The 27,814-nt window shown below is 47.8% G+C and overlaps 2 protein-coding genes across 7 annotated transcripts; one reads left to right on the forward strand and one right to left on the reverse strand.

Moving 5' to 3' along the window:
- Positions 1-1,736: 1,736 nt before the first annotated feature.
- Positions 1,737-16,492, reverse strand: CBX3 (chromobox 3). Of its 4 annotated transcripts, none has more exons than XM_027872222.1 (6): positions 16,421-16,439; positions 15,089-15,140; positions 11,708-11,850; positions 6,350-6,512; positions 5,082-5,176; positions 1,737-3,310 (listed from the first exon to the last, which is right to left on the reverse strand). In XM_027872222.1, the coding sequence occupies exons 2-6, from the start codon at positions 15,110-15,112 to the stop codon at positions 3,184-3,186; spliced, it is 552 nt and encodes a 183-aa protein (XP_027728023.1). In that variant the 5' UTR covers positions 15,113-15,140; positions 16,421-16,439; the 3' UTR covers positions 1,737-3,183. The 4 variants fall into 4 exon arrangements, with proteins under 4 accessions (XP_027728023.1, XP_027728021.1, XP_027728024.1 ...); XM_027872220.1 differs by lacking the exon at positions 16,421-16,439 and adding an exon at positions 15,949-16,024; XM_027872223.1 differs by lacking the exon at positions 15,089-15,140 and having other exon boundaries at positions 16,421-16,492.
- A 572-nt stretch (positions 16,493-17,064) lies between these two features.
- On the forward strand, positions 17,065-27,534 carry HNRNPA2B1 (heterogeneous nuclear ribonucleoprotein A2/B1). 3 transcript variants are annotated; one of them, XR_003569996.1, is made up of 12 exons: positions 17,243-17,354; positions 20,391-20,501; positions 20,630-20,776; positions 21,184-21,394; positions 21,561-21,662; positions 21,745-21,825; positions 22,459-22,521; positions 23,876-23,995; positions 24,206-24,328; positions 25,068-25,152; positions 26,559-26,639; positions 27,218-27,534. XR_003569996.1 is itself a non-coding variant. In XM_027872032.1 (11 exons), the coding sequence occupies exons 1-10, from the start codon at positions 17,349-17,351 to the stop codon at positions 25,127-25,129; spliced, it is 1,026 nt and encodes a 341-aa protein (XP_027727833.1). In that variant the 5' UTR covers positions 17,065-17,348; the 3' UTR covers positions 25,130-25,152; positions 25,316-25,565. The 3 variants fall into 3 exon arrangements, 2 of the variants coding, with proteins under 2 accessions (XP_027727833.1, XP_027727832.1); XM_027872032.1 differs by lacking the exons at positions 26,559-26,639; positions 27,218-27,534 and adding an exon at positions 25,316-25,565 and having other exon boundaries at positions 17,065-17,354; XM_027872031.1 differs by lacking the exons at positions 23,876-23,995; positions 26,559-26,639; positions 27,218-27,534 and adding an exon at positions 25,316-25,565 and having other exon boundaries at positions 17,245-17,354.
- Positions 27,535-27,814: the final 280 nt, after the last annotated feature.

Genomic DNA, 27,814 nt, shown 5'->3' on the forward strand with positions numbered 1-27,814 from the left:
AGAAGCATCCTCCAGGATAAGAGGGTAAGACTCAGATTAAGAGCTGGAGGACCACCTCTTCACCCTAAGAATTTCCTCTGAATACAGGGGCAACATCCACCCTGTAGGCCAGACCAGCTTTTCCTGAAAAGGTACCAAGAAGGAACTTCCAGCTGAGACGGCTGTCTGGGCCATATGGTCTTCTAGGAGAACGCTGAATAACCTTGTTTGATTTGCTTTAGAAAGACTCTGCCCTGGATCAGAAAAAGTTATTACAACGGGGCTCTTTACTACAATGCCTTCACTTTCCACACTGCTGGAGAACCACACACACACACACACACACACACACACACACACACCCTTTCCTCCTCTCAAGATGAGGAGCACTACTGACCCTGAAGTGGCCCATGTGCAGTCACGGTGGTCCTGTGTGGTTAGCTTCTACTAAACGCCTTTCTGTCGCAAATCTCCAGTTAAGAACAAAAACCAACTTTTCTGGGGAGGCAGTCAGGGTTAAGTGACTTGCCCAGGGTCACACAGCTTATATGTGTCTGAGGCCGGATTTGAACTCGGGTTCTCCTGACTTCAGGGTCAGTGCTCTAGTCTATCCAAAAAGCCAACATTTCTTAAAAAAGAGAGGATTAGATTAAAGCTTTCAGAGCTCACTTCCACATTTTTATCTCGGAATCTAAGACTTCCAACTTTGGCACCCTCGTTTCTTTCTAGCTTTGTTCCTTTTCGTAGGAACCCAAAGCGAGCGTTTATTTCCCCAGTAGCTACCTTTGTTAGAACCACTTTAATGAGAGCTCATCACACGGGGCAGAATTAGGAAGGGTGGCTTGACCAGCCACATCTTCCTTCCCCAGTTCCTCCTCTGCCTGTCCTGGTGTCCTGTCTAGAATATGGTACCTATCAGATGCTAGTTCTGTGATGGGAGCAATACTGAGCTGTGCTGGAACAGATGTGTTGGGGCAGACCCTGCCAGCACCCCAGCCCCTGTCACCTTCAAGCTCCTCCCCAAGAGAGAGAATTTAGGGGCCTCAAGCCAAAGGTATTTTATAGGTTTTAACCATAAGCTGTAATTGGAAGACAAAAACTAGTAAAAGGGAGTAAGATGAATATGTAGAAATGTGCAGAATACGTAACACAAGACATCCAAGATCACTACGTAGGGTCAGAGAATTCAAGCTAACCGTAATGATCAATCGTGCTCCTAGAGAACACGAACAGGATTTATCTAACCCCCTCATTTTATAGAAAAAGTGGAGGCCCACAGAGGGGTCATTCAGGCTCTCAGGGGTCACGCATACCAAGTTGCTAACAATTTGCCCAAATTTCTCTGGTATGGCCACTGTGAGGAAATGAACAGTGACTCAGAGATACAGGAAGACTGCATGAACTGACGGAGAAGTGAAGGAAGCAGAACCAGCGTAGATTCGACCGCAGTAACGTGTGAATGACAATAACTCATCTCCCGGGGTGCTGGTGGGAGCCTATGTGCACAAACGTTGCAGGTGCTGTTGTAAACTGCTCGTCAGTTTTACTGGATCGGCTCTCTTTGCTACAAAGGAGGATTTCATATCGGTGGGAGGTATATCAGGAAACACTTGATAAAAAACAAAAGGCTTCCATTGATCCTTCAAAGAGACACAATCCATAACTTTAAAGGTGAATGATTTGGCAACGCTGGCGAGACATTCACGACACCTAGTGCCCCATTCGTGTGAGAGGAGTTTAGAAAAAGCTTTTGCATGTAAAGGAAGAATATAAAACTATTTATTGACCACTGTTCACCAGTATTTACAATAAAGTAAACAATATACAGTTGTATAACATTCCAATGACTACAAAGTTATTTTTTTGCCTGACTCCTGTGGAGCAAAGTGACCCAAATACTCAAAAGGCTGGTTCTACGTGTTGGAGGGATGGGATAAAGAAGGAAAAACATGCACGTCCAGAGGATAGAAAACTACATAACATGGGCACGTCTGCTTCCCCATTTATGCCCACAGTTAGGAAAACACAACCGCCCCCCAATGCCTGCCCTTTGGGCAGAACATTTACACTCCAGAAGATGGGGATGTTACTACATGATTGAGAGAGGATCCTTTGGCTAGGAAAATAAGATGGGACACCCCTACTTTCCAAAGCAGGAAGTCCAAGTTTTTCTTTTTTAAAATCAAGGCCAAAATGGTTCTATTTTAACATTTCAGGTAAATGTTCAAACAAGTTCCTGCAGCATTTACCCATGCATGTTTCTAACCTAGGATTGGGCAATGTCAACGCTGGAGATGTTGGGCCCTCGGGGGGTGCGGGGGGGCCCTGAGGAGGCTGACCACAAGCCCTGGCAGATGGGGGTCCTGTCCAGCCAGATCTGACCCTCAGGCTTTTGGATAACAAACATGGAGTCATCCTCTCCTGTGTGTTCCTGGAGCTGCCTTTGCACCCACAGGGAGGATGCTCACTACCACCTTAACAGGGCCCAGACACCGAGCACCACACTACCACGAACACTCCAGCAAGGCTGCAAAGTGCCCACACAATCATTCTGCTCTGTTCAAAAACAGTTAGTGTTTGGAAAAGTGAAGGCAGCAAGTTCTCTGCCAGGCGGGAGGAGGGGGGGTGCTTGGGCTCCGAGCAACCTTCCGACGGCGTCACCTCCAGGTGTGAAATCCTGCTTTTATCAGCAAGGTGGGCTTCAAGCGAATGTAAAACGCTACACGGACACAACAGTTTCTCGGACAGCTAACCTTAGGCATACATGGGGGCTAAACACTTCCTAGGATTCAGAGTAGTGACTACAGAAGGTATTAATGAGTATTTAGAAAAGTTTCTCTCTACTGTGGAGGAAGGTAAGAATTCCCTAGTATCAAACGCTCTCTTCTGCGCTAAACGTTCAGTAAATGCAGAAAGCTTGTGTTCACTTGTTCAGTTACCAGCGCTGCGGACGCAAAATAAAACCCAGTCCAAACGAAAACAAACCAAACAAAAACAACAACCTACTTAAAACCTCCCCAACTCAGCTCTCATCAGATGGAGATGGCGCTCCCACTGCTAACAGATCAGGGGATGGCATCGACATTCAGATTTTATAATCTATAGATAGACGGGGGTGTGTGTGTGTGTGTGTGTGTGTGTGTGTGTGTGTGTTTGTCTGTGTGTGTACACGCATATCTATTTATAAAAAAGCGACACAGATGGTTACTGGGCCTCGTCTTCCGGGCAGGAGTGCCAGGTCAGCCGCTCCTCATAGAAGGCGATGACTATCTGAGGGCACTTCATGTTGGCTTCTTTGGCCAGCACCAAATCGGCCTCGTCGGAATCCTTCCTGCAGAGAGGGTGGAAAAAGCTGGGTCAAAACCAACCAGAACGCTGACACAGTTTAAAAGTGCTGACTGAAGAGAAGGATGATCAGGCTTCTGATCAAACAGGGGTAGGGTGCATGCGATGGAGCTGAGGTTGCGAAGCAAACCGGAAACTCGCCGGCCGTACAGCCCATGCCAACTGCCTATTGCATCCTGTTGTTTTCTTTAAACGAATCTCAGTAGACTCAATTACCCTTATCTTGACAATGGAATGAAATTAGAAGATTGCCAAGAAAATGTGGTATCTAAGAACTTTCCTTTAATTTCAAGTTCTAACGCCCTCGAACCCTACCTCACTACGTGATGTCATGTTGTTGAACAGGATGGGCAGGCAAAGGTGGGTTCTGATCCATACCACAGGAAGTAGCAACTCGTATCAGTGGGCTCACAGACCCAGCCAAATGCTGACGGTCAATTTATTAAGCCCCATAATTATTTAAAAAAAAAAAAAGGTCATTGGTCTAAACCTTTTTTTTTTTTTTTTTTGCAGGGTAGAAGAATACAAAGTAATTTTCCCATTTCTAGGATGGGGCCATTGGCTCAGAGGGAAGGGCCTTGATGCCTCCCCAGTTGTTTTGGGTACTGCTACAGCCAGCCTCTGCCCCCCACTAAGTCAGAGCCTTCTTTTCATTTTTCAAGTGGAGAGAGATTTGTCTTTAAGATGTGAGGGGTTCTGGCTGCAGTGCAAAGTCTATCATTCACAATTTAGTCATTTCAGATTCCAAGGTATTCTGAGGAAGGCTACATTTTTTTACCACCCCCAAAAACAGCCCCCCCCCCCCCCCCCCCCCCCCGCCATCCACTACATCGTGCATCTCAAGAACACGCTTTGCTTGACTGCCACTGCTCACTGTGTCTGATACTGCAGTCTTTTATTTTTCAGTTTTCAGGGAAGTGGATGGCCCAGGAGACAATCCCGGGTAAATGTCCAGTGGGCAAAGGCTGAAGATCGCTCTCACGCTTACACACTAGCCTAGGGGAGCTGGAAACTCCGCGTGTCTCCCTCCTCACAGGGCGCTCTCCCTGGACCTTTCCCTCCTTGTGTTCATTCTGTTTGCTCAATGACCCTTTCCAGCCTTCCAACAAGTTAACGAGGAATACTGGTGGACAATTTTTGCTGTGGTTTTAACAAGTTAACCCCTATCACTAAAAATGAAACATGTTCAAACACAGATCAATTTCATCAAGGATGCTTTTATTTGGATGAAAACAATATATTCTTGAACAGTTCACCCTCAGGCCTTGAACGTAAACAGCTAAAAAGCTCACTGGGCACCTGCAGCTCACCTCCCTCTGCTACTGCCCAACAGCCACCCTTTTTCTGGCCACTTCCTGACGACCACACACAGGCCACTGGTAACACTGTCTCCTCTTCCCGGTCTACGGTTAACCCTTCACCAATCCCTTTAAGGCCCTGCTTGAGTCACCTCCTGAAGAACAAATCGCTCCCCTCCTGCAGGGTCAGGCCCAGTGTTTAAATCTCCACCTGGGCAGCCTGGAGGCACTGAACTGGACAATCAATGACATCTCCCGAGAGATGGCCAGACTATTTCTAAACGCGTCCCACAATCCGAGCGCTCACACACGCACAGATGCAGCCTAGCAAGCATACTGTCCCCTCCCTCACGGCCTGCGGCTATACCAGGAAAACCAGCTGAGATGCTCTCCCTGGATGCCTCCACAAACTTACTTTAGCAAATGTCCCTTTCCACCACCTCCCACCTCAGTCCTTACCACTTCATGAGAAACATCAGCTCTCCGCTGCTGTCTGTAGCACCAATGATTCGCTCTGGATCAAGGCCCCGCGCAAAGCCCCGCGGCTTGTCGGCCTGTCGTGAAAGGTTACAAGAGTACTGTCAGCTGACTCTCTCCACACTGGCACATCTGACTAGCCAGCTTTAAAGAGGAGAGTTATTAGGACATCCGCCCCAAATCTCTTATTTTACAGAGGATGACAACAAAGCCCAGGAATGGGGACAGAACTCTCTAAAAGCTACAATGAACGACCTCATCAGAAAATCCAAGTGGCTCAAGTGGGAATCTATAGTCAGCACTGAAAAAACAAAAACCAAACCAAGTCTTCAACTGTCATTTAAAAAGACTGAAATCTTAAACAGTTAATTAATACGAATCATGTGGATGGCTGAAATTCAACACAGAACACCCAGCGCCTTGATTTTGTTTTTTGTTAACAGCAGCTGAGATCTCAGATTGCCTTTTCACATAATCCAATCAAGCCTCCCCTCCCAATCCCATCACAGAGCGGAATTTCTTGGGGGGAGGGGGGGCTCTGAGATTTGTCCGAGCAATTAAAAAATTAGAAGACAAAGGTAATGACAGCCAATATTAAGAATAGCCTGTTTCTTTTAACGATGTACAGTGAATTCACTACATAAAACGCTGTCTGGCTCTGGGGTCCTCCAAACCCTTTGGTTCATCACCTGTGATGTGAAAGTACTTACTTCCTCAAGCACTAGCCCGTTCAAGGATGCTCTGGTGCTGACAGGAAGCAAAAGCTCCCCTGGTGAAGGGGCTTTTGTGGAACTGATACTATACAGTGAGAGGACACCTCTTGGAAGATAAACAATTATCACACGTGCCCTCCTCTTGATCTCATTCTTTCAAGAGGCTCGGCGAAGGACAGCTAAAGCTGAGCCCCAACACTTAATGAAACACAAGCAAAAGGCAACAGCTCGGCCAGAGGGGCTCCCGGGCGTTCCCTGTTGTCTTGTCTCTCGGCGGGGATGGGCTCGGGGGACTTCGGATCATTCAACTAGGGCTGGCATGGATCCCAGAAGGGGAACGGAGGCAAGGGCTGGGAAGCAGGCTGTCCAAGAGTGAGGGGCAGAGTCACGGCCTCACCAGGGGGTCATTAACACAGGACTCTCGAGTGGAACAGCCAGTTTCAGAGCGTTCTAGACCACTGGGAGACCCTCCATAAATTCCTTCCCAGAAAGTGCCCTCCCAGGCAGTGCCGCCGCCTCGGGCTCTAGAATACTCACCGACTCCCGCTTCTTCTTTGACTTGCTGTCATCTGACTCACTGTCAGACAAAGACTTTCTCTTGGCTCCATCTTTTTCTTTACCAGCCTTCTGAGAATTCAGAAACGCTTCGATTAACTCTGGACAATCCAAGTTTTCCTCGGGTTCCCATGTGTTGTCGGCACTGTTGGGAAGGTCCAAGGTGATGGGGCTCAGCAGACGGCCAGCCCTCAGTGTCCCTCCCTGCCCCAGCCCAATGCAGCGGTCAACGCTTCCACTGGGGAAGACCTCAGCAACTCCACAAAGGTGTCTGCCCTCTTCACCTGCAGCAACAGCCCAGCATCCAGACCTGGGATGAGGAACCTGCTGCCCCGAGTCCACGCACAGCCCTCCGGGGGCCGCCCGCTGACTGAGTCCAAACTTCACTAAACAAATCCTTTAATTAAGGGGAGCCTGACACTGGCACAGCTCTCTAACTACTTGGGGGGCTCAGAGTCAAGACTTCCCCCCTCCCCTCTTTGTCACAAGCGCTCTATGTTGACTCTGAAGCAACGAATGCCAACGACTGCCACGTCCCGCGAGCTCTGGAGGATACAGATCGATTCAGAGTGGATCACGGGAGACAGGGAGGCTTCGAGGGAATCTGGGGAGGAGGGCTGTCACTGAACGGAGCCTCCACAGACATTCCACCAGCACCTCTGCTGTTTCCCTGGGAGCCCACGCTGGGCACCGTCCCGCTGAGGCTCCCACAGCTCCTCCCCACTTGGGGAATTGTTCTCCCCGCCCCTCCCCAGCCCCGAGAGAGCTGGGGTTCCCCAGGATCCAATGGAACACAGGGATGGCGGAAGACAGGTGCCAACGAATGCTCTGTTTCCAGAGGTCCTCATGGGGCTCCAAGTCTTTCCATGGAGGGTCCAGGCAGGGGGGAAGCACTTCCCACCAACAGACAGGGAGCGGTGTGCCAGGTACTGTGCTAAGTGCCCACAAATGTGATCTCAACTGATGATGCGAGAAGGATGCTGTGGCACGGTGACAAGACTTCGTGACTGGAGGAGGGGACGGGGAGAGATCTCAGAAGGAAAAGCAGGACAGAGCAGGCTCCTGGGAGCCGGGGAGGGAGGGCAGAGGGGCTCAGGACACAAAGCCACCAAGACCAATGGAGGCGCCACACGGGTGTTGGTGACACCAAGGCAGGAGCTTCCAAGAAGACGAGCAAGCACGGCCCCAGCGCCGGACAGGAGCCGAACGAGCGGAGAGAGATGGCCAGCCGTTATCCGTGGCTGGTCCAGCACCAGGGATGACAAAGGCTCACAAGGCAGTTTCCTCACACATACACTTCCCATTTTCAAAAAGGACGCAGAATCTGAGCACAATCTTGAACTCCAGCCTTCTGGCTCCAGACATGGTGCTGTCTTTACTAGACCACACGCCCTTTCACCTGCAGGAAAACCCACCGACTCTCTAGCTGGGTCTGTTTCCTCAACTTTAAATGCCCACAGTAGCTCATGCGTGATCTGCTTTGTACAAAGCTCAAAGCCCTCTCTGACTATTGGTTAGTACCACGAGAAGCCAGGAATAAGGAGGCAGCCAGGCCTTCTGAGAACACTGGTCACGTCTGTGATCCCAATACTGTTTCACAACCACTTAGGGAGGGAAAGCAAATCAGCCCCTCCCCTCCAGTGGAGCAGACAGACGAAAAGACAACACAAAGCCTGTCACCCCTTTAGTTTCTCTGGCTCCTTGGCAGGGGAATTCTGGGCTGAGCCGGCCTGCACCCGTGTCTCTCTCCATCATCATGTGCAGGGGGATGCCTCTGCCTATCCTATGCCCCCGGGATCCTCTGAGAACCATGGATGTGGCCTGGGCACGGCAGGCCCTCCGAGGAAGGCTGCCTGGTGTGGGCAGAAGCCACAAGGAGCCACTGCTGGACACACACCAGTTACCGACCAACAGTGGGCCACCTCTACAAGGAACCTCCTTCCCAGACTGAACTATCAGGGCACGCATCAAGCTCGAACCTACCTGCCCTTCGACATCAGACAAGGCAATCATCTCCCGGGGCCCTAAAAGGTGCCCCCGCCCCTTCTCCAATGGCTCTTTATGTGATTGAAGCTCCTTCACTGTCCCTCTCACCATCACGTTGGATGGGTCACAACAGGGACCCAGGACACTCCGGCTGCACTCCCTTCTCACCGTCCTCAGCACGGAACAAAATGTCGCTCTCCTTCAAAGCGCCCCGGCAAAGTTCCTCAGGGCAGTAAGCCCTCACCTTCTTCAACCTGGACCCACTTTCCTATCTGCCAGGCCCCTCCTCCTGACTCCCCAGCACCCGTCTCCTAGGGGAAGCGATTCCACAATTGTCTGTTCAGTCCTGGCCAAACACCCAAAAAGACTCCATAGGAGAGGATTCCACGCTGTGGACAATCCAGAATATTCCCAGAAAACCACCCAAAGCCATACAACGGAAAGAAACATGTTATTTGAGGACAAAGCAACGGGTACCACCTTTTCCTCCCTCTCTCTGCAGCTCAAGCTCCTCCCAAGGCCTCTTGACCTCATCCAGAGTCCCCCATCCCCTCCTCAACCTTGAGATCCCCAGCTTTCTGGTAAACTGACAGTTAAGACTGGCCAAGTTCCTATGACTGCAGATCTGACCCAGGGCCACGAGTCAGCCTTCCCAGAGCCCTGGTTCCTACTCACCCCAAAGGGTAACAAAAGGGCTCACTTTCCATAGTCTAATTCTAATGACCCGATGGGCAGCGTACTGGAAACCCTCCAGCGCCCTCTAAGTTCATGCTGTTATTCAGGCAGAGGTAAACTCTTGGCTCTTGATATACCCCAGCTTCCTCTCCCCTTCTCTGTGAAACATGAAACCAGCATCCAGCTCATCTGGGAGGAGCAGGGTTTGCGTTAACCCCGCACTTCCTGACTCTGAAATGCTCCTTTTAACAAAGAAGACTTTATTCAAGCAGAAGACTGATTACAGTAGCTCTCTCCTACCTGCATTTAGGACAGAGAAATCAAACACTGGGGGCAGAAGCAACAGCTCACATCAGAGCCCTGAAATGGCAACTTTGCAAGGACTTAGCCACTTTAGTAAAGAGATTCAGATCACAGGCTGTACAGATGATGAGTCTATGTCTGCTAATTAATACCAATCTTTTCGAGTTGGTAGCAGGACCAGATTACGTCTAATCAAGTTGTAATGACAAGGATCAACAGTGGCTGAAAGGCAGAAACATTCCTAGTCATCTGGGACACCTATTCCCATGATTCAGTTTGCCCACCACTAAATCCAGCTTTAGCTGTGTTCCATTGACCCTGTTCCTGTAGAGGGTACCATGATCCTCCTGGGCCCCAGGGGTCATCCTCCAGCCCTCCCCCAGACTTTCAGGTGCCAAGGCCTGGTGACCTGGCCTTCTACCGTCTTGTTCAGCCTTCTTTGCTCTGACCCTGCCACCCCAAGGTTGGGTGGCAGCTCATCTCTCACTGTGCTGGCACTGATCTTCCCAGAGTGTAGGGCTGACCATTTCATTCTCCCTTCTCAAAGCCCTTCCGTACCTGGCACCTTCCTCTGCCTCACAGGCCAGATGACAGCAACCTCCTGGCTGTCCTTCATTCCTAGAACGCTCTCCCTGGCCCCTCCAGCTTCTAGTCCCTTCTCTCTGCTGACTGGTTGTGTCCCTTCATTAGGTAGTGAGCTCCCCGAGGGCAGGGACTGTGTGGTGTCTTTCTTTGAATCCCCAGTGCTGGGCACATAGCCGGTGCTTAATGTTCATGGGACTGGGAATAGCTTGGTAGAGGAAGTCAAAGGACAAGGAAAGGAAGCAGCCGAGGTTTTCTACTGGAGGTGGGCACCGTTAAGTTGCCAAGTAAAGGAAACAGAGCAACAGCTCTGGGAACTCTCCAGGTGGCCAGATTTCCTCCTCAGCCCTGTGAAGGCAATGTCGGCAAAGCCCAGGTTCAAGCCTTGTCTGCTCCGCCCTCAGGATGCACTCACTGCTGGCAGTCACTTAACTGAGGGCGATCGCTGTGGAAAGCAGACGGAGGCTAGGTTAGAGGGCCCTGTGACCCCTGGGGTGGCATGAGCCCTGCTCTGGCCACACCCACATCTGTAGATTCCAACGGCTGAAGCTACAAAGTTCCAATGTCAACCCACGTACCTATCCTCTGAATTCCTTCCTGGCCCTAGCACTCACAGGGGGTGTCGAGTGCCTCCCTGATCCTGGCTGCTGGTCCAGGCCCCTCCAGCAGTCCTCCTGGCCTGATGGGTCCTGCTCAAACCTGGGCAGTCACTTTCACACCAGAAGGAACTACACAAACACCACCTGACCCATACCTGTGTTGTGCACAAGGCCCTAGACGCGGTGTAAAGGTTTAAGCCAAGACGAAGTGGAAGAGTGAGAGAGCTGGAAAGCCAGGCTGAAAAGATGCCCGACTCGGACATTCATCCTATTAGCACCGAGGCTCAGTGGACAAGTCAGGGAGACTTGAGTTCAAACGACTGGCGCTGACTAGCAGGGTGACTTTGGCCAAGTCACTTCCCTGTGGAACACTCAGTCTCCTCATCTCTAAAAGGGGGGTAACACCCTCCACAAGGATCGAACGAGACCTTTGTAAAGTGTTGTTAGAAGGTTATCTGAAGATGAGCACTTGGTACCATTGGCCCTGGGAAAATGCAACCAGACTTAAAGAGCTGGTATTAATTAACATAAAGCCTGGCTTCACTGTCGTGCCCAAACACCACAGCACCAACGGCCCTGGCAGTGGCTGGAGCACAAAGAACCCAACTTCCCATTCCTGGACCAGAGGTTCAAGGAGCCTCCCAGCCACACGGCAGATGGACAGACATTCAATGCTCACTGCACAGAGACGGCAATACTGTTGACGTATCCAATGGCACTGAACGCTGCTCCTGATGCACACCGCAAACGGCCTTTACAGCCGGACTAACAGGTCAACTCCTGCCTGAGGCCCTTCCTCATCTTCTTAGAGACCAGAACCTCCCAAGCCCCCCCCTCCGATTATCTTGGATACATGTATGTGGCTTCCCTAGGCACCAGTTTCTTGTGTTTCTGTCTGTTTTCTGAGTATCAGTGTTTGCTGATCGTTCTTGGATTAAAAACCTCAATTTACACCAAAACATATACCCTGAAATTGGAGGCAGAGGTCAGGAAGTCCTAGGATCCCAGACCTGGGGGTGGCAGAGTCCTTAGGCCAGTCGTTGACAGAAGTCAAGGGGGGCTGAAGACACTTGCCCAGGGCCACACAGGGACATGTCCTGGGCTGCTGAGCCCCAAGGCCCTCCAACCCCCACAGTCCCCCCCTCCCCCGACAGAGGCTTATTGGGGCAGCTATGACAGCAAAGGGGCTGCTTACTCGGTAAAGCCTTTCCATTTTAAGAAATATTCCACTTTTCCGTTCACCACTCGCCGGTCCAACACTTTCTCCACAACAAACTCCTCGGGCTCGGCTTCTTCAACTTTCTTACTCTTGCCATTCTGTTTCTTTCCCATTTTTTGCTAAAAAAAAGAAAAAAGGAAAGAAAAAAGGAAAAAAGAAGCCATGTCAAGAATTTGGGTTTCCTTGCTTCTCACTTAACTGTCATGGGTGGTTAAGTCCTAACATGTGGCAGCTGTCCCAGACTCCACTTGCCACTCCTCATTTACCCCAGCAGAGACGCCTTGGCAGAAGGACAGGGCACCCAAGAGCCCACCACCTGCACTCAGCCCCCCCCCTCCTCCCACTGGAGACAAGAAGCCACTCCCTGGCTGTCTTGACCCTTTGCTGCAATTCGAGGATTCTTAGGATTGTAAACACATTTCCAAGTGCGGAGCCCCAAAAAGGAGCAAAAACAAATAAAATGTCAGAGCAGGATGCAAACAGAGCAAAGAGATGCCCCTTCTGTTTGAGAAACCAGATGTTAACCAGGGACATGTACATATATGGCCGGTCACATGGCTGGTAACTGAATCAAGTGTGTGAACGAGGACTGCAGCTCAGCAGGAAGAATGAGGCACACACAGTTAAAAACTCACTCTTAAAATACAACCCACAAGTCTCCAAGAGGAAAACAAAGTGGACCGTGCTCAGCTTAGAGCCACCCCAGATATCAGCCAACACGTGCCTCCCCCTACCTGCCCCCCAACTCAAACAATAAAGTGAAAAGGTGATAGACACAGTATTGCCAAAATTCTTGGACTATCTTGGACCACTTAAAACAAACTGATACTGCTGTCATGCTAAGAAGCCAAAATGATTTTGAAGGTGAAGGAGGTGAAAGGGAAAAAAAAAAAAGGGGGCTCCTATTTCTCTGTCCCTTAAGAGAACAAATTCTAAAATGGTAGCCCAGCTCATCAGTAATGTCACCAGGCCTCTGGTAGGAGCCCACATTCATATGGACAATACTTTTATTTCCTCAAGCAACAATGTTTTTCTGAAGTTTTTTTTTTTTACTCACTGAAGCAATTCTCCCAGATTCCCTAGTTAAGCATTCACTTAGTATATATTTTCCTGGAAGACAATGGCCTCTAGTTGCTCAGTGGCTCAAGGCAACCTCCCAAATACAGTGTGAATGCACAAAAAAGTGAGGAGTGTCACGATTCCAAGAGTATGTATTTTGAATATTGATACAAACATACGTATGTATTTATTACACCATGTGAAATAGAATACATCAAACTTATGATTTTGTTTTACTAAAACTTCCAAGGAGATGCCCAGGGAGTAAAATCATCAGCACTAGGAGGAAATAAATACTTTGGCAGTCTGTGGATGGAGCGTGGTCCAAGAGCTTTCTGCTTTTGAACACTAGATGAGCAACAGGGAAAGTGAGGAATAGTTGGGGGGCAAATAGAGAAATTGGGAAAAGACAAAAAGCTGATCAGAATGGAGCACTGACCCGACAGAAGACAAAACAGCCACTGTCCATGAAGATAAAAGAGCAGAGACTCAAGTTCAAAAGGTCAAACACAACAGAAGCAGAAACCAGGAGGAAGGAGCCAGAGGAAGAGGTAAAGGCACAGAGACTAGGCTGGCCGGCAGGCCCGGCGCCCAATGCCCTGGTGGGATGCTGGTTTGGAGGACTCTTTCAGTGTTCTCTTCCGGAAAACTGAACTACGAAATTTTCAGTGTGGGGGCATCCCCCTCTAATCCCCGATCACTCCTCTCTACCATGTGGCAAAGAAAATGAACCCACTTTCACAACTCAGTTGTAGAAAAAAGGGGAGAATGTCTGAACTGGCACCTCTAGGGTTTGGGGGATTTCTCTGAAAATCCCATCGATTTTTTATGATGCAAAGCTGCCATTTGGGGATCCTCTTGGGAAGACCTTTGTTCACTTAGGTACAAAGCAAGGCAAGATGGCACACAAAGTTTTAGGAACCAGTGTGCACACCTCTTTTCTGCTTGAGAGCAACTGACAGGGATGGCAGCAGGACCTTCTCACTGTCTCCTGCCCATCCACTCACCACCAGAACCCTCCATCCTCCACCTCATGGACAGGTAACTCTTCCCTTCGGTTTCTTTGGCCACAGGATGAAATCAATGCAAACTAATAAAAACATGGAGATGTGGCTGAGAAAGCCAAGGAAAAATCAGAAGGAAAAAAGCAGGGGGTATTATCCGGGCCTCCTCCCAGAGCCACTTTAACATTCTAAGTGACACCCAAGCACTCAGGAACCTCATGGACAGCCTTAGTATTTTAGCTAGCGACGTACTCTCCCTGGCATTTGGCTCAAATGTACAATCTAACATCACATCGACTCATCACCAATTTTCTCCCTTTTCTTTACTGTGAAATCCAAAGACTGTATACAAAGCAAAAACAGACACTGTGGTTTCAGCTGTGTGAACACTCACCTTTTAGGCCTAAAAAGATTACTAATACAATACAGAACTCGATACAGTGGGAACCATAACTTTGAATTTCGTGATTTTCATGTGAATTTTCAATGAATATTCTAAATGAAGATTTGCTTTTGGCAAGTATTAAGTTCCAGGGGTCTAAGTAGATGCAACTTTATGTACATTTTGGTACAGAAATCAACATGAGGCATCATGAAATGGCCAGATGCAAAACACTGTACTTGGTAGAAAAGGCTCTTTTGAAATATACACAAAGTCTCCCAAAACTTTCTTATAAGGAAACTACAACCTAACCGATACAGCCTGGGGAGACAAGCAGCAGTTTAAAGTCTCCCTGGCTCTCACAAAGCTCTAAGAAACACACAAAAAAACCAGAAGTGGTTCAAAGAGTAACTTTTACCCCAGATTAACTTGAGGAATAACCTGGCTTTTAAACTAAACGTTCCTAGAGCAACAATTACCCAAGCTTCAATTGTGGCTTCAGCCAATCAGAAGGCTCTGAGGAATTCCATAGGCCCTCTGTCAGGCTGGCGGCATCCTATGGGATGAATACAGCAAGAAAGGATGCTAAAGAAACCCTGATATTTTCTCAGAAAATACTACGTTAACTGTTGCTTTATGTAGCTTCTTCGAACTTCTCTTTCCTGCCCTACAAAAAGCCCCTACGTGTGCGAGATGAGTTTCTCGCTAGATCTATTTGACTTGTTACAAAGTCACTTTAATGTCCTCTCTCCTAACTTCAAGGTCTCTGGATGAGGTCCGAATTCTTACACTTGGCTAAAGCTGGATGTGTGTTTATGAACCACAGAGATGCAAAGTTATAATTTTTGGGGGGGAAGAGGGGGGGTAAGACTTGGGTTAATCCTTACATATTTTAGGTGCTTATTAACTTACCAATGTAGTTTTATTGGAGGCCATTTTTTATTGCAGACTTGAAGAGCTTTTACTAGAAAAACGCATGACAGTTAAAAGGAAGTTTGCATGAGAGAAAAAGCTAGTTGAATACAAGTTCGGTCCTGATTCCAACCCCCACGTACGCAGCACACATCTCTCTCTCTCTCTCAACACAAGCGAGTTTGGACAGAATCCAATGGAGAAGCCCACTTGGAGCTCCTGCGCACGTTGCCAGTGGCACACACCTAAGCCTCCACCAGCATGCTCACCTAAGCCCTAGCATTCGCCAACCTTCGTGGGGAGGGGGCAGCCACGAAGCCTGGCGCTCCTCCGACACCCGGGGCGAGGAGCCCCCGGGGGCTGGCGGGGAGAGCGGGCAGCGGGGCTCCCAATGTAATCCCACCGGACCCGATCTGGAGATCGGGCAGATAACGAGCAGACCCCCGGGGCTCCCGGGGCCACCCCGCAGCCACAGCCTTCACGTGGCCGCCCGGCCGCCCCCTGCCCACGCTCCCCAGGCCAAGGCCAGAGGGAGGCCGCCGTCCAAGGCCACGCCGCGCTGCTGGGCGGACCGCCGGCCGCCCCCCAGCTCCCTCCCGGGCCGCCCGCCACCCCCCGGCGGTCTCTCCCCGCTCCCGCCTCAAGGACCCCAGCGGGGGCGGGAACAAAGGCCCGCAGCCGCGCGGGGAGCCGGGCCTGGCGCCGGATGCGCCGACCTCGGCCGCAGCTAACGGGACGGGCCCGCGGGGGGTCCCCGCCCGGCGCGCCCGTCCAGCCCCGATGTGGGCGCCCCCCGCCCGGCCCCGGGGGCCCGGCTGGGGGGGGGGGGGAGGGGAGGGGAGAGCAAGAAAGGCACCGACTTCACCGCCGCTCCGGGTCCGGGCCGCTGCTGCTGCTGCCGCCGCCCGCCTGCCTGAGTGAGTGCGAGCCCTGCCCGCGGCCGCCGCCGCTGCTGTTGCTGCTGCCTCCGAGCGAGCGAGCGGGCGGGCGAGACGGGCCCCGGGGCCGCGGCGGGCGGGCGGGCGGGGCGGCTGCGCGGAGCCGGGCCGGGCCGGGCTGGGCTGCCCGGGGCCGCCGCTGCCGCTGCTGCTGCTGCTACTACCGCTGCTGCTGCTGCTGCTGCTGGGGCCGCCGCCGCCGCCGCTGCAGTCGCTGCTGAGCACGGAGGGGGAGCGCGGAGGCGGAGCCCGACGGCCGGCCGGGGCGGGGCGATGACGTCAGGGGCGGGGCTCCGGGCGGCGGGAACCGGCGGGGGGAGGGGCGGGAGGGGCGCTCGGCCACCGCCCCCGGGCCCCGCCGCGCCGAAGGCGTGGGGGCGGCGGCTCCACTTACCGTCGCGGGCCGCGGTGCGGTCCCAGGAGAGGAGGACAGGGCTGGGGAGGGGTGGGGCGGAAGGCGGCTGCGGGCGGCAGCTGAGGAGGGCCCGGCGGCCGCGCAGGCTCGGGCTGGGCTGGGCTGGGCGGGGGCTCCGCCGCGCCGGCGTCGGCGCTGGCGCCAAAACGCGGACCCGCAAGGCCTTCCTCCCCACGGGTGGGGGCGGGGGCAGGCCAGGAGTGGGGGCGGGGGCCGCGGGAAGAATGGGGCGGCGGAATCGGGGTCCTTCAAGTGGCCCCAGAACGGGGCGGGGGGGGGGGGGGCCCCTGGCCTTGTCGGCGGCCGGGGGCCGGTCGGGGCCCCGGGGCGGGGGCGGGGGCTGTGTTAATTTCAAACTGCGCGACCGTTTCTCCCCCGCCCTGCGTCGAGGCGGGGGCCGTGCGCAATTCTGGGACTCCCTTTACGCCTCCTCGCGCTCTGCGCCCGGCCCCAGGCCGCGTGGACGCCAATGGCGCCAGGCACCGCCCTGCGGGGGCGGGGTACGCAGTTGGCGTAAGGCGAGCGTAGCCTGTCCGTGCCGTTGGCGGCCGTTACTGCGTCTGCGCAGCCGCACTGACGTAGGCGGAGGGGGAAGACGCGTTGGTCGGAGGGAAGGTTCTAGAAAAGAGGCAGCCGCACGAGCGACAGCAGCAGTCGCAGCAGCAGCCGCAGCCAGACTCGCAGCCTCCGCCTGCTCCTCTCGCTCGTCACCCTCCTCTGCGGTCGCCCTCGCCCTCGCTCCCTGCCTCGGACTCTGCGCCCAGCGCCCGGCGGCGGTGTAGTTTCCCGGGCCGTGGCACGGCAGCCCCCCACCGGCGCCAGGACGAGTCCGGTTCGCGCCCGTCCGCGGAGATCCTTCTCATCTCGCTCGGCTGCGGGGCCCCGGTTTGAGGCGACCGACGCCGCCATGGAGGTGAGACAGACCCCGGGGGAAGGGGTGTGGGGGGGGGGCCGCGTTAGGGGCCGGGGCGGGTCCGGCCCGGGGGGGGCTGGCGCCCCCCGCTCCCCCCCCCCCCGGGCCGCGGGCGCCATTTGCCTCCGCGCGGCGGGGAAGTGGGGGAGGGGCGGCCGGACTTGGGGCGGCTTTCCCCCCCTGGGGCCCGGCCGCCCTAGAGTCCTGGTCGAGCCGGGCCCGGGGTCGCTGCTTGTCCGCCGCCCGGCCCGGCCCGCCGGTTTCCCGCGCTGGCCCCGGCCGTTTGGGCGGCGGCGGCGGCCGGGGTGGGGGAGGGGAGGGGAGGCGCGGCCCCGCGGCGCGCTCCCGACGCCGCGCCCAGCGCTAGCGACGCCATTTTCCTGAGCTCTGTCGCTCGCGTCGCAGCCTCTTCGGCCACTGCTGTTGGTCCGGCCGCGGGGCTCAGGCCCGGCGTGGGTGCTTTCCGCCTCTCCCGGGCCCAGCGTCCCAGCCGTCCGCTCGCACGCCCGTCCCCGCGGCGATCTTGGCCCGGCCAAATGGCGCCCTCGCCCCCGGAGCGCGGAGGGAGGGCGGCCGCCAGGGACCCCGGCGTGAGTGTGGGGCGCCTCGGGCCGGGCTGGGGCCTGGGGGAGGGGAGGGCAAGCGGGAAAAGTTGCTGCGCCATCCTGGCCCATCCCCCTCCCTCCTCCTTTCTCGCCTCCCTCCCGCGCTGGACCACGTGTTCGGTAATGTACAAAGGGGGGGTGGGGCGGCTGGGGCCGGGTCCTCCCGCTTCTCCAGGAGGAAGAGGAGGGGGAGGGGGAGCGCGAGCGCGGCGCTCGCGTGCTCCCCCGGGACCGCGCGTTCGGTTGGAGCTGTTAGGAGGGACAGGACGCCAAAAGGCGCGACGGAGCAAGGCTGGGGGAGGCCACAGCCACCTCCAGAAATCAATTAGTGCAATCGGGTGATGATTCGGTAAAGGGTGTTTGGGCCCAGTCCAGCGGGCAGTCCCCAGGGTAATTCCAAGTCCGAACCTCTAACCTGCAAACACTTTTATTTTAAGTCTATTGTGCCACTTTTCTAAGATTTTTTGAATGGGTGCTTGAAAATTATCTTTTTTTTTTTTTTTTTTTTTTGGAAGAGGGAGAAGGTAACAAACTTGTTTCGTTCTTAGTTGTGAGTGTTAAGTGTTATGGCCCCCAAGAGTAATGTCTTAAAGGGAGCGTGAGCTTGCGGGGCAGCAGAGGAGGCTGCTTATTCTTAAATTTAGTCAGTCCTGTCACTAGTGGATGCAACCCAGAACAAAACACCCCTTTTAGGCTTCTTAATGCAAAATGAGGTAGGCACATGCCTCGTTAGTCCACAATTACAGTTTTATAAAACCAATAGTCGAGGGATGTTATTTTCCGAGATAATTTGTTTTACTTGCTAGGCTCTAGTATTTAATCCTTCTCCAGTCTGGGATCACACTATAATCCTGTAAACCCATTGACCTCAAGCTCGAGAGATTTATCTTTGCAAATGAGAAAACTTCTTGGCCAAGGTCACACTAGAAAAGGTGAAACTGGCCTCTCCATCTTCTTTCTTTACTGTATCTACCACGTGGCCATGCCCTAATGATGGCGGGTAGTCAGGCCTTCTTTTGAGTCTTAGCATTTCTGAATCTATCAGTTGCCATTGAAAATGACTTGAGTATTTGAAGCGTCAAAATTTTATTTGAAGCATTAGAATCTAATTTTAAGGAGGTTTGCAGCTGAAAGTAGAGATTTTGGATAAATGAGAATAAAACAGAAGTTAAGATGAGCTTGATCTGTGCAGTTGGACTTGGAATATAATAACTTGGAAAAGAAGCTTAAGAGCTAAATATTGATATTTGGCCTCAATAAACCTAGATAATTTTATTTTTTAAAAGATGCCCTTTCCTTCCTTTATATTCAAGGTCTCAACATTTTATTTTAAATTGTGCTTCACTTTATTGCAATTTGCTGTACTGCTTGGATTATTTGAAGACCTGAATGAAGGAAACGTTTCATCCGAGTACATTCTAGGAAGTTTCTTTGTTAGGAATTAGTATTTGATGTTGAATTATTTTAAGCAATCAAGATCTAGTTTGAGATTTGTGAAGCACTATTCCCTTCTATTAAACATGTTTCTCTTTGAGAGAGGTTGTAGTTGAAGTATGATGTTATAAATGATGCATTTTAACGTTGTCTGCAGTCCTACTTGATGGTTTACTTCAAATTGCAAAAATCCGCTTATGCACTTAAGTAGAATGTGCGTTTTGGATACACACAATGAGAGACAACTTCTCGTATTTGAGAATTCATTTTAAGGCATTAGATCTGTTACTAGAGCAGAATTTCGCTCCAGTTCACTTGAATTCCAGTAGCCAACTTAATTTTTAATCCCCTGAGGCTTGATCTGCCTCAATTTCTTCATCTGTAAAATAGTGATAATAGCAGTTTATCTTGCTTGGGTGGTTTAGTTAGCATCAAATGAGATGACAATATTTTGGAAAGCTGTAAAGAGCGCTATAAATTCAAGATGTGGATTAGGGCTCCTGGGACTTAAATTTTCGAGAGTAATATTAAGAGTAAAATTTGAAGGTACTAGTCACCTGTGTAAATTGTTGAAACTCTTTTCACCCATCAAATGGAACTAGCTAGAACATTTCAGCCCATTATCAGGCTTTTAGTTTCACTAATAAAAAATTGTGAAAAAATGGTAAAGGTTATTTTTTCCTCCGAAACTGGTCGGCAACTTTAATGAAAAAGGTGGCCTTTTCATATCATTTATGGTGCATACTTGGCCTATCTTGAGATTTATTGGAACCATCACTAGAGGGCAGACAGGAGATGGTTACTGTACTGGTACTTTGAACACTCCAGAAACCCCCCAAAAAAACAAAACATTTTGGCAATACCTGTAACTATAAATGTCTTATGTTTATGTGTAGAATTAGAAAAGCTTAAGTAGAAAACAAGCATTTAGGAGCTTTATAAAGTGTATGTGAACATGAATCTGAATCCCAATGCACTCTCCTGTTTTTGTTTGCAGAGAGAAAAGGAACAGTTCCGTAAACTCTTTATTGGAGGCCTAAGCTTTGAAACAACAGAAGAAAGTTTGAGGAACTACTATGAACAATGGGGGAAACTCACAGACTGTGTGGTAAATTGTCTTTGAAATTCCTACTTGCTAACTCAAACTTAAAAACAAAATTTTGGTTTCACCATATTAAATATGTGCTGTCACATTGTGTTTACTGGGTAATAAGAGTCCAATTTCTTGCTTTATAGGTTATGAGGGATCCTGCAAGCAAAAGATCAAGGGGATTTGGTTTTGTAACATTTTCATCTATGGCTGAAGTGGACGCAGCCATGTCTGCAAGACCTCATTCAATTGATGGAAGAGTGGTTGAGCCGAAAAGAGCAGTAGCCAGAGAGGTGAGCAGAAGCGGATTTGTCTGAGAATCTAATTGTTTGCAATGGCAACCTTGATCCAAGTTTTCAGAGGCTGAGTCTAAGAATTTCACCAGCTTTCTTTCCCAGCGCTGGTATTTTTTTTTCCCTCCACTTTGACACATTCTATGTGTCCTGGCACTAAACTCTTTGGATTTTGAATTCAGGAAGATTGCTTTGGACTGTCCTGTTAGGATTGTGCGTGCGTGCATACACACATAACTTCTGTATTTTATTATCTTTGAAATAGTCCAGTGTCATGAGTTAGGGGTGCAAAAAGGCATAAAGTACCCACTTTGGTTTTGTAGCAAGAAACACATGTTCCTTATATGAAATGTCTGGTTTAGTTTGCAAAAAAAAAAATGTCTTGTATAAATATCTCTATCTCTTAGGAATCTGGAAAACCTGGTGCTCATGTTACTGTGAAGAAACTGTTTGTTGGTGGAATTAAAGAAGACACTGAGGAACATCACCTTAGAGATTACTTTGAGGAATATGGGAAAATTGATACTATCGAAATAATTACAGATAGACAGTCTGGTAAAAAAAGGGGCTTTGGTTTTGTTACATTTGATGACCATGATCCTGTGGATAAAATTGTATGTAAGTAAATTACATCTCTTGTTTCTATGTAGTGTCTTTGGAAAATTTCTGCTTTGTTGCCCTTTGCCTTTTAAAGCATTGAACTTTTCTCCAAATTAAAAAAAAAAGATGATTAAAAAAATGCAGGATGCTGGTTGATTCTCACATTTTGGAACTTGTGTTACAGTGCAAAAATACCACACCATCAATGGCCATAATGCAGAAGTAAGAAAAGCTTTGTCTAGACAAGAGATGCAGGAGGTTCAGAGTTCTAGGAGTGGAAGAGGAGGTAGCGTGGCTCTCTTGATTTCATCAGATTAACTGCTGAACTAAGTGGTGAACTTGGTGCTAATGTGAACGATCATTTGCAGGAAACTTTGGTTTTGGGGATTCCCGTGGTGGTGGTGGAAATTTTGGACCAGGCCCAGGAAGCAATTTTAGAGGGGGATCTGGTAAGTCCAGGTGTAACACTGCTTAAGATACAAGCAGGCTAAACTGTTCAATAAAAGTCTTTGATTTTTTTTATTTGACTCCACTTTTTCTTCCAGCCAGTCTAAATATGTTGCCCATCTCATTCTCAGTACTCAGTGGTTGAAAATACAAAATCCTGTTTTAAATGGTGTGCTTATAACCAGAATTTGTAGTAATGGCTAGTCATGACCAGTCCCATCACCCCAATGTGTAATTATTACCTATGGCCTTCAGGTTGTCACCTAGTCTTTTACTTGGACCTGCAAAGTGCCCTTTCAGCCCCGCAGCTATTGAAATGAATGAGGGGTAAATAGTCTACTGAGATCTAAGGCACATTGTTAGAACTTTCAAAAACTCGATTCTAAGAGGACAGAAATATTTAAAATGAATTGGGAGACATTCTAAATCTTGAGTTGCCTTCAGTGGGATAAAAGCAACATAAGTCAGTTCCATAGTTAGAAAATTTAGAATAGACCTGAGAAGATTAAAAAAAGTGTTAAAATAGGAATTAGGGAGCAGAAGGGGGTATGGAAAGAAGTTTAGTAAGCAGGTGTGAGTAGCCAGTGCACTTCGTAGCACCTGGAGTGCTTGACCTTCCATTTTTCTCCCAACAGATGGATATGGAAGTGGTCGTGGATTTGGAGATGGTTACAATGGATACGGAGGAGGACCAGGAGGTTAGTTTTAAGATGGTGGTTTAGGGTGGGTGGGGAATCCTCTCTATGCTGTGCCTACCTGTTTAGTATTCAGCTTGGTTTTGTTTTTTTAAAAGGTGACATTGGTTTATAGGTAGGATATGTTCTGACCCGGCTTTCCCATACTGGTTTTTTTTTGTTTTCCCACCTAAGTATTCTGTTGTAGGGATTTGAAATGTACCCTCCTGGTACTTTTAAAGAGCCCGGTAAATAGAACTTAAATAGATCATTTTAGCTTGTGATTTAAAAAATAAAAATGACCTGACATTGGTTGGACATTGTGTGCTCCTTATCTTCAGTATTTTGATGTACTCTCTGAGCCTACTGGCTTTACTAAGTGTCCAAGTAGAACAGGAAGTCTGAGCACAGCTGCTGCTTTGACAGAACTCAGGATAAAAAGGTAATGAAAAATGGCCCTTGAAAAGAGCAAGCCAACTTGTATTGCAGCTGTTAAACTTATTTCAATCCTTTAAGACATGTTATGTCATTTGCCGTGGCATTAATGTCCCACAAAGTAATGAAGGTGATTTTTTTCTTCTGCAACGTTGAGCTCACTCATTTTATATTTAAACAGATTACTAATAAATAGAAAGGTTTTACCCTATGTAGTGTTTTGAGTGTTTTTTTTTTTAAACTGTAGGGTTTCAAGGTAAATGTATAAAATGGTCTTGTTAGAGTATTTCTAATGCTGTATCTTGGCCTAATTCTAAAAAGTTGATTTTTACACAATGTCTGTTTAAAAATCAGTTCAGATTATGAGCTCTTACAAATGTTTTGGTATTACAGAGATGTCTTTCGATCTTTTCCCTATTGTCCTTACTGTTAAAGGATGTAGAGGCTCCAGATTGTTCTGGAGAATGACATACTTAAGATTTGAGAGAGTAAAAAAATGATGTAGTTGGAGTCTAGATATAACTTACTGCTTCTCAGATGGACAATATCTAGCAAGAAAATGGGGCAGAAATCCAGAGCTGAGTGGAAGAGGAATTGTACTAACCAGGAGCCAGTGCCAGCCCACTCCCACCCCCACCCCTTTTTAACCCTTTATTTTGGGAAAAACCATGTCTATTCTCCAGGAAATTTTCTGCTAGCTGAGTTGCTGTCCAAGACAGGGACGATAATTTCTGCTCTGTTTGGAGGGCGAGGGAAAATTTCTTAGGCGTGTATTACGTGCAAGAGCATAGATAACAGAACGTAGAGTAACATTTTCTGATTGCAAAAGTTCACTAGAAAACCCTCATAGCACTTTGTTGTAGATCGGTATGCTTCCTGAGATTGAACAGTTCTCTGACTTTGAAGATATTAAGCAATTACTGAAAGGCTTATTTTATAATAGGTGGCAATTTTGGAGGTAGTCCTGGTTATGGAGGAGGAAGAGGAGGATATGGTGGTGGAGGACCTGGCTATGGCAACCAGGGTGGGGGCTACGGAGGTGGTTATGACAACTATGGAGGAGGTAATGAATTCATGTGAACACTTTTGTGGGGAGAATGTGAACTTGGAATTTAACACTGTCTCTTTAAAAGTGTAGGGAGGCCTTCCTTCTGTTGTAGTAATTTTTTGAGGTTTATCTCATAAATATTTACATTTGTGTAGTATATGTTTTAATGTTAATATCTACTCATACGTGGCTGCTGTAATTTTAATCATCTCTGACGTTTAACAGGCAATTACGGAAGCGGGAACTACAACGACTTTGGAAACTATAACCAGCAGCCTTCAAACTACGGTCCGATGAAGAGTGGAAACTTCGGTGGTAGCAGGAACATGGGGGGACCATATGGTGGAGGTACTGAACGTAACTCTAATTGACCTCTCTGCTAGGACCTCCCTGGTTCTTGTGACCAGACAGTTTTGTGGCATGAAATGATGTGAATCGTTAGCCTTTTAAAATGGAAGTGTAACTTGCAGGCTATTAATATAGCTAAGTGTGATCTGTTTTTCCTCACTCTTCTTAGTGAGTGTCTCCAGTTTGAAAAAGGAACTTGAACTGAGTTCACTCACCCAGAATTGTAAAACTACCAGCGACCTAACATGAAAATTGGGCTGATGGTTTTATAAATAAAAAAGTAGCACAGCAGAGACCAGATAGAATCCTGGGCTTTAATTAATCCTGCTGGCTAGTTCATGGCCCAAGTAATGGCTTAGGAGTGTTTCTGATGAGTTTTTAAAGGGTTGGGACCTCTGAACAGAGGGAGTTTCCCCACTCTTAACTTGTTGGCATGACACTCAGAAAATGGCTGTCAGGTTAAAAAAAGTTAAAAATAAAAATCTGAACTTCTTAAACACTTGAAACCCTGGCTATTTATAGCAGATGATGGTTACATTTTATGGAGAATCCCCATTGATACATGTGTGTAAAGGTTCCTTTTAAGAATTTTCATGGGTAAATGTAATGAGTTGTTGGGAAGTGGCTTTTTAGAAATTTTAACTTGTGTGAAGTTAAAATGTTATTTGTCCTACAAATCTTGGCAAATACGACTTGTTGATGATAAAACTTACTTTTTCTTTCTTTCTTAATATTTTAGGGAACTATGGTCCTGGAGGCAGTGGAGGAAGTGGGGGTTATGGAGGGAGGAGCCGCTATTGAGCTTTTCTGCCTGTTGGCCATGGGTAAGTGGCTTTTTATGAGAGTACTACAATTGCTATTTCTCTTGGGAGACCTAGATGCAGGAGTAAAAGCTTTTTAGGCTCATGTTATCTTTCCTTTAAAAACTGGTTAGATGGATAATTTCATAACCTATTTTTTTTTTACTCTTTACTTCTGTTGAAACAGGCTTCACTGTATAAATAGGAGAGGATGAGAGCCCAGAGGTAACAGAACAGCTTCAGGTTATCGAAATAACAATGTTAAGGAAACTCTTATCTCAGTCATGCATAAATATGCAGTGATATGGCAGAAGACACCAGAGCAGATGCAGAGAGCCATTTTGTGAATGGATTGGATTATTTAATAACATTACCTTACTGTGGAGGAAGGATTGTAAAAAACACAAAAAACACAAAAAAATGCCTTTGAGACAGTTTCTTAGCTTTTTAATTGTTGTTTCTTTCTAGTGGTCTTTGTAAGAGTGTAGAAGCATTCCTTCTTTGATAATGTTAAATTTGTAAGTTTCAGGTGACATGTGAAACCTTCTTTTTTAAGATTTTTCTCAAAGTTTTGAAAAGCTATTAGCCAGGATCATGGTGTAATAAGACATAACGTTTTCCTTTAAAAAATTTAAGTGCGTGTGTAGAGTTAAGAAGCTGTTGTACATTTATGATTTAATAAAATAATTCTAAAGGAAATTGTGTAATTATAGACTTTTTATTTTAAAGTTAAGGAGGGGGTAGTATATAATTAAGTCCATTGCTAAGTTATTGTTACATATGTAAATTGAAATGCTGATCAGAAAAGTGTGTTGTCTGCAATTCATCAGGATAAAGTATCTAGATAACTGAAGGGATATCTCTGCAAAGAGAAACACCTTTTTAGATCTTTTAGATGCTGCTGCTTCAATGCAAGGAGATATCCCCAGCGAGGTACTCTTCCAGGGACACAGGTCTAGTACAAGAGAACTCTTGACGGCTACTAAAATCAGCCGGTCTTAAAAAACTGGGCTGTGTTTCTACAAAACTTTTAACTGCCGTAGTTTTAGAAGGATGCCATCGAAAGCTGAGGGTGTGTAGAGAAAAATAGTTCTAAGCTTCAGTTAAACTGCTTTAGGTAAGATCTTATTTACTTTTCCTTTCTTAATTGTTCAAAAAAAAAAAAGATAAACTAATACTATATGACAGTCTACTATGTCAGTATAGTGATTATTTATATGTAGTTTAACATAGCAATAAATTGAGTTAACCATTTCAACTCAAATAATTTTGTGAATCCTGTTTTCCAATATATTAAATTGACATTTGGGGGCTTTTTGGCTTTTTTGGGAGGGCATTTATTTTTATTTATTTTTTTTATTTTTTTTTTCCTCTTCGTGATGAAGATTCTGGTACTTTAACATATCATTTTTTTCCCTGCTGGAATTTAGCATTGATATGAACCAAGGACAAGCATAATCTGCTGCCACAGGGACTGTAAAGTGCTACCTTTCAACAACTGAGGCAAGCAGGTGATCATTAAATAAAGCTTTTCTTGGGGTTCCTTCAGTGGTGTTGAGCAAAAAGGTAGACTTCAAAAAAATTCAATAAACTGTGATACCCATCTTGACTCGGATACTCAAGGCAACAATAAGAGATCTCTTTGAGGACAACATACTAGAGCAGTTTTTTTTTTCTTCTCTAATAACCAGATGCATAGTTTTCTAGTTACATATAATGTCTTAGAATATATATGTATTATACATAAATCATGTCTTTCCCCATATCCCAAGCAGCAAAATTCCATTGAATTAACCTATGGCAGATGTTCATTTTTCTCCAGTACCACTGTAAAAGTAGACTGTGTAGGTGATTTCCATTTATAAGCCTACAGGACCTCTAAGTTGGTTACTTGTAAAAACTGAAAGTTGTATCTTTCTGCAATTCGACACTAGGCTTTATTGCCTGGGGTGGGATATGACCATCAAGAGATTGCTAGGTTCTCACCAGTCAATCTTCTAAAACTTTACGACCACCACTGAAATGATTGATAGCTACTTTGGAGCACACATTGATAAACCTCTTCAGATACTTCTTTTTTCTTTGGCAGGAATGTGTCTTGCTGCAGGTAACTAATGAAGAAGTGGTCAACCACAGAATGTCTTCGAGAAATAAGAAATTCTGTACCATCTGAATATATTTCTTGTTGGTGCCTCCATTTTTAAAAGCACTTTTAGTTGAAAGGGAAATGTATTTGGATGATGATACAAAATGATCAGTTCAAATTATGGTGATGAGAATTGTCTGTAATCAAAAATTTCAGCTTACTAGCCAGCATTAAAATTGTATGGTGTTTTTAAAAACGGTTTTGTGAACAGACAAAACTGATCTTTTTTTAAAAGTTTTTAAAATAAACATTTTTGTATCCAAGTACTTTGTGTGATGATTACACACACAATGTGTGCATTTTTTTTATTTCATAGGCTTGTAGCTGTCTAAAAGAAATACTGCTACTGCTTAAGTCTTCATTTAAAACCTGCACACTTGACAAGAATGTGGGTTCTGTTTTGCTTGAATTAACTGCCCTTGTATTTTTTACTATATTTTTATAATCATGAGTTTTTCTGTTTACCTGGCTTTCTTAATGTTAGATGGCAAATTTTATTAACTTTTCAGGGAAAAAATGCTCCTTTAAAACCTTGAAACA

Source organism: Vombatus ursinus, unplaced genomic scaffold, assembly GCF_900497805.2.
Source record: "Vombatus ursinus unplaced genomic scaffold, bare-nosed wombat genome assembly UNPS02014799.1, whole genome shotgun sequence".
Taxonomy (NCBI): domain Eukaryota; kingdom Metazoa; phylum Chordata; class Mammalia; order Diprotodontia; family Vombatidae; genus Vombatus; species Vombatus ursinus.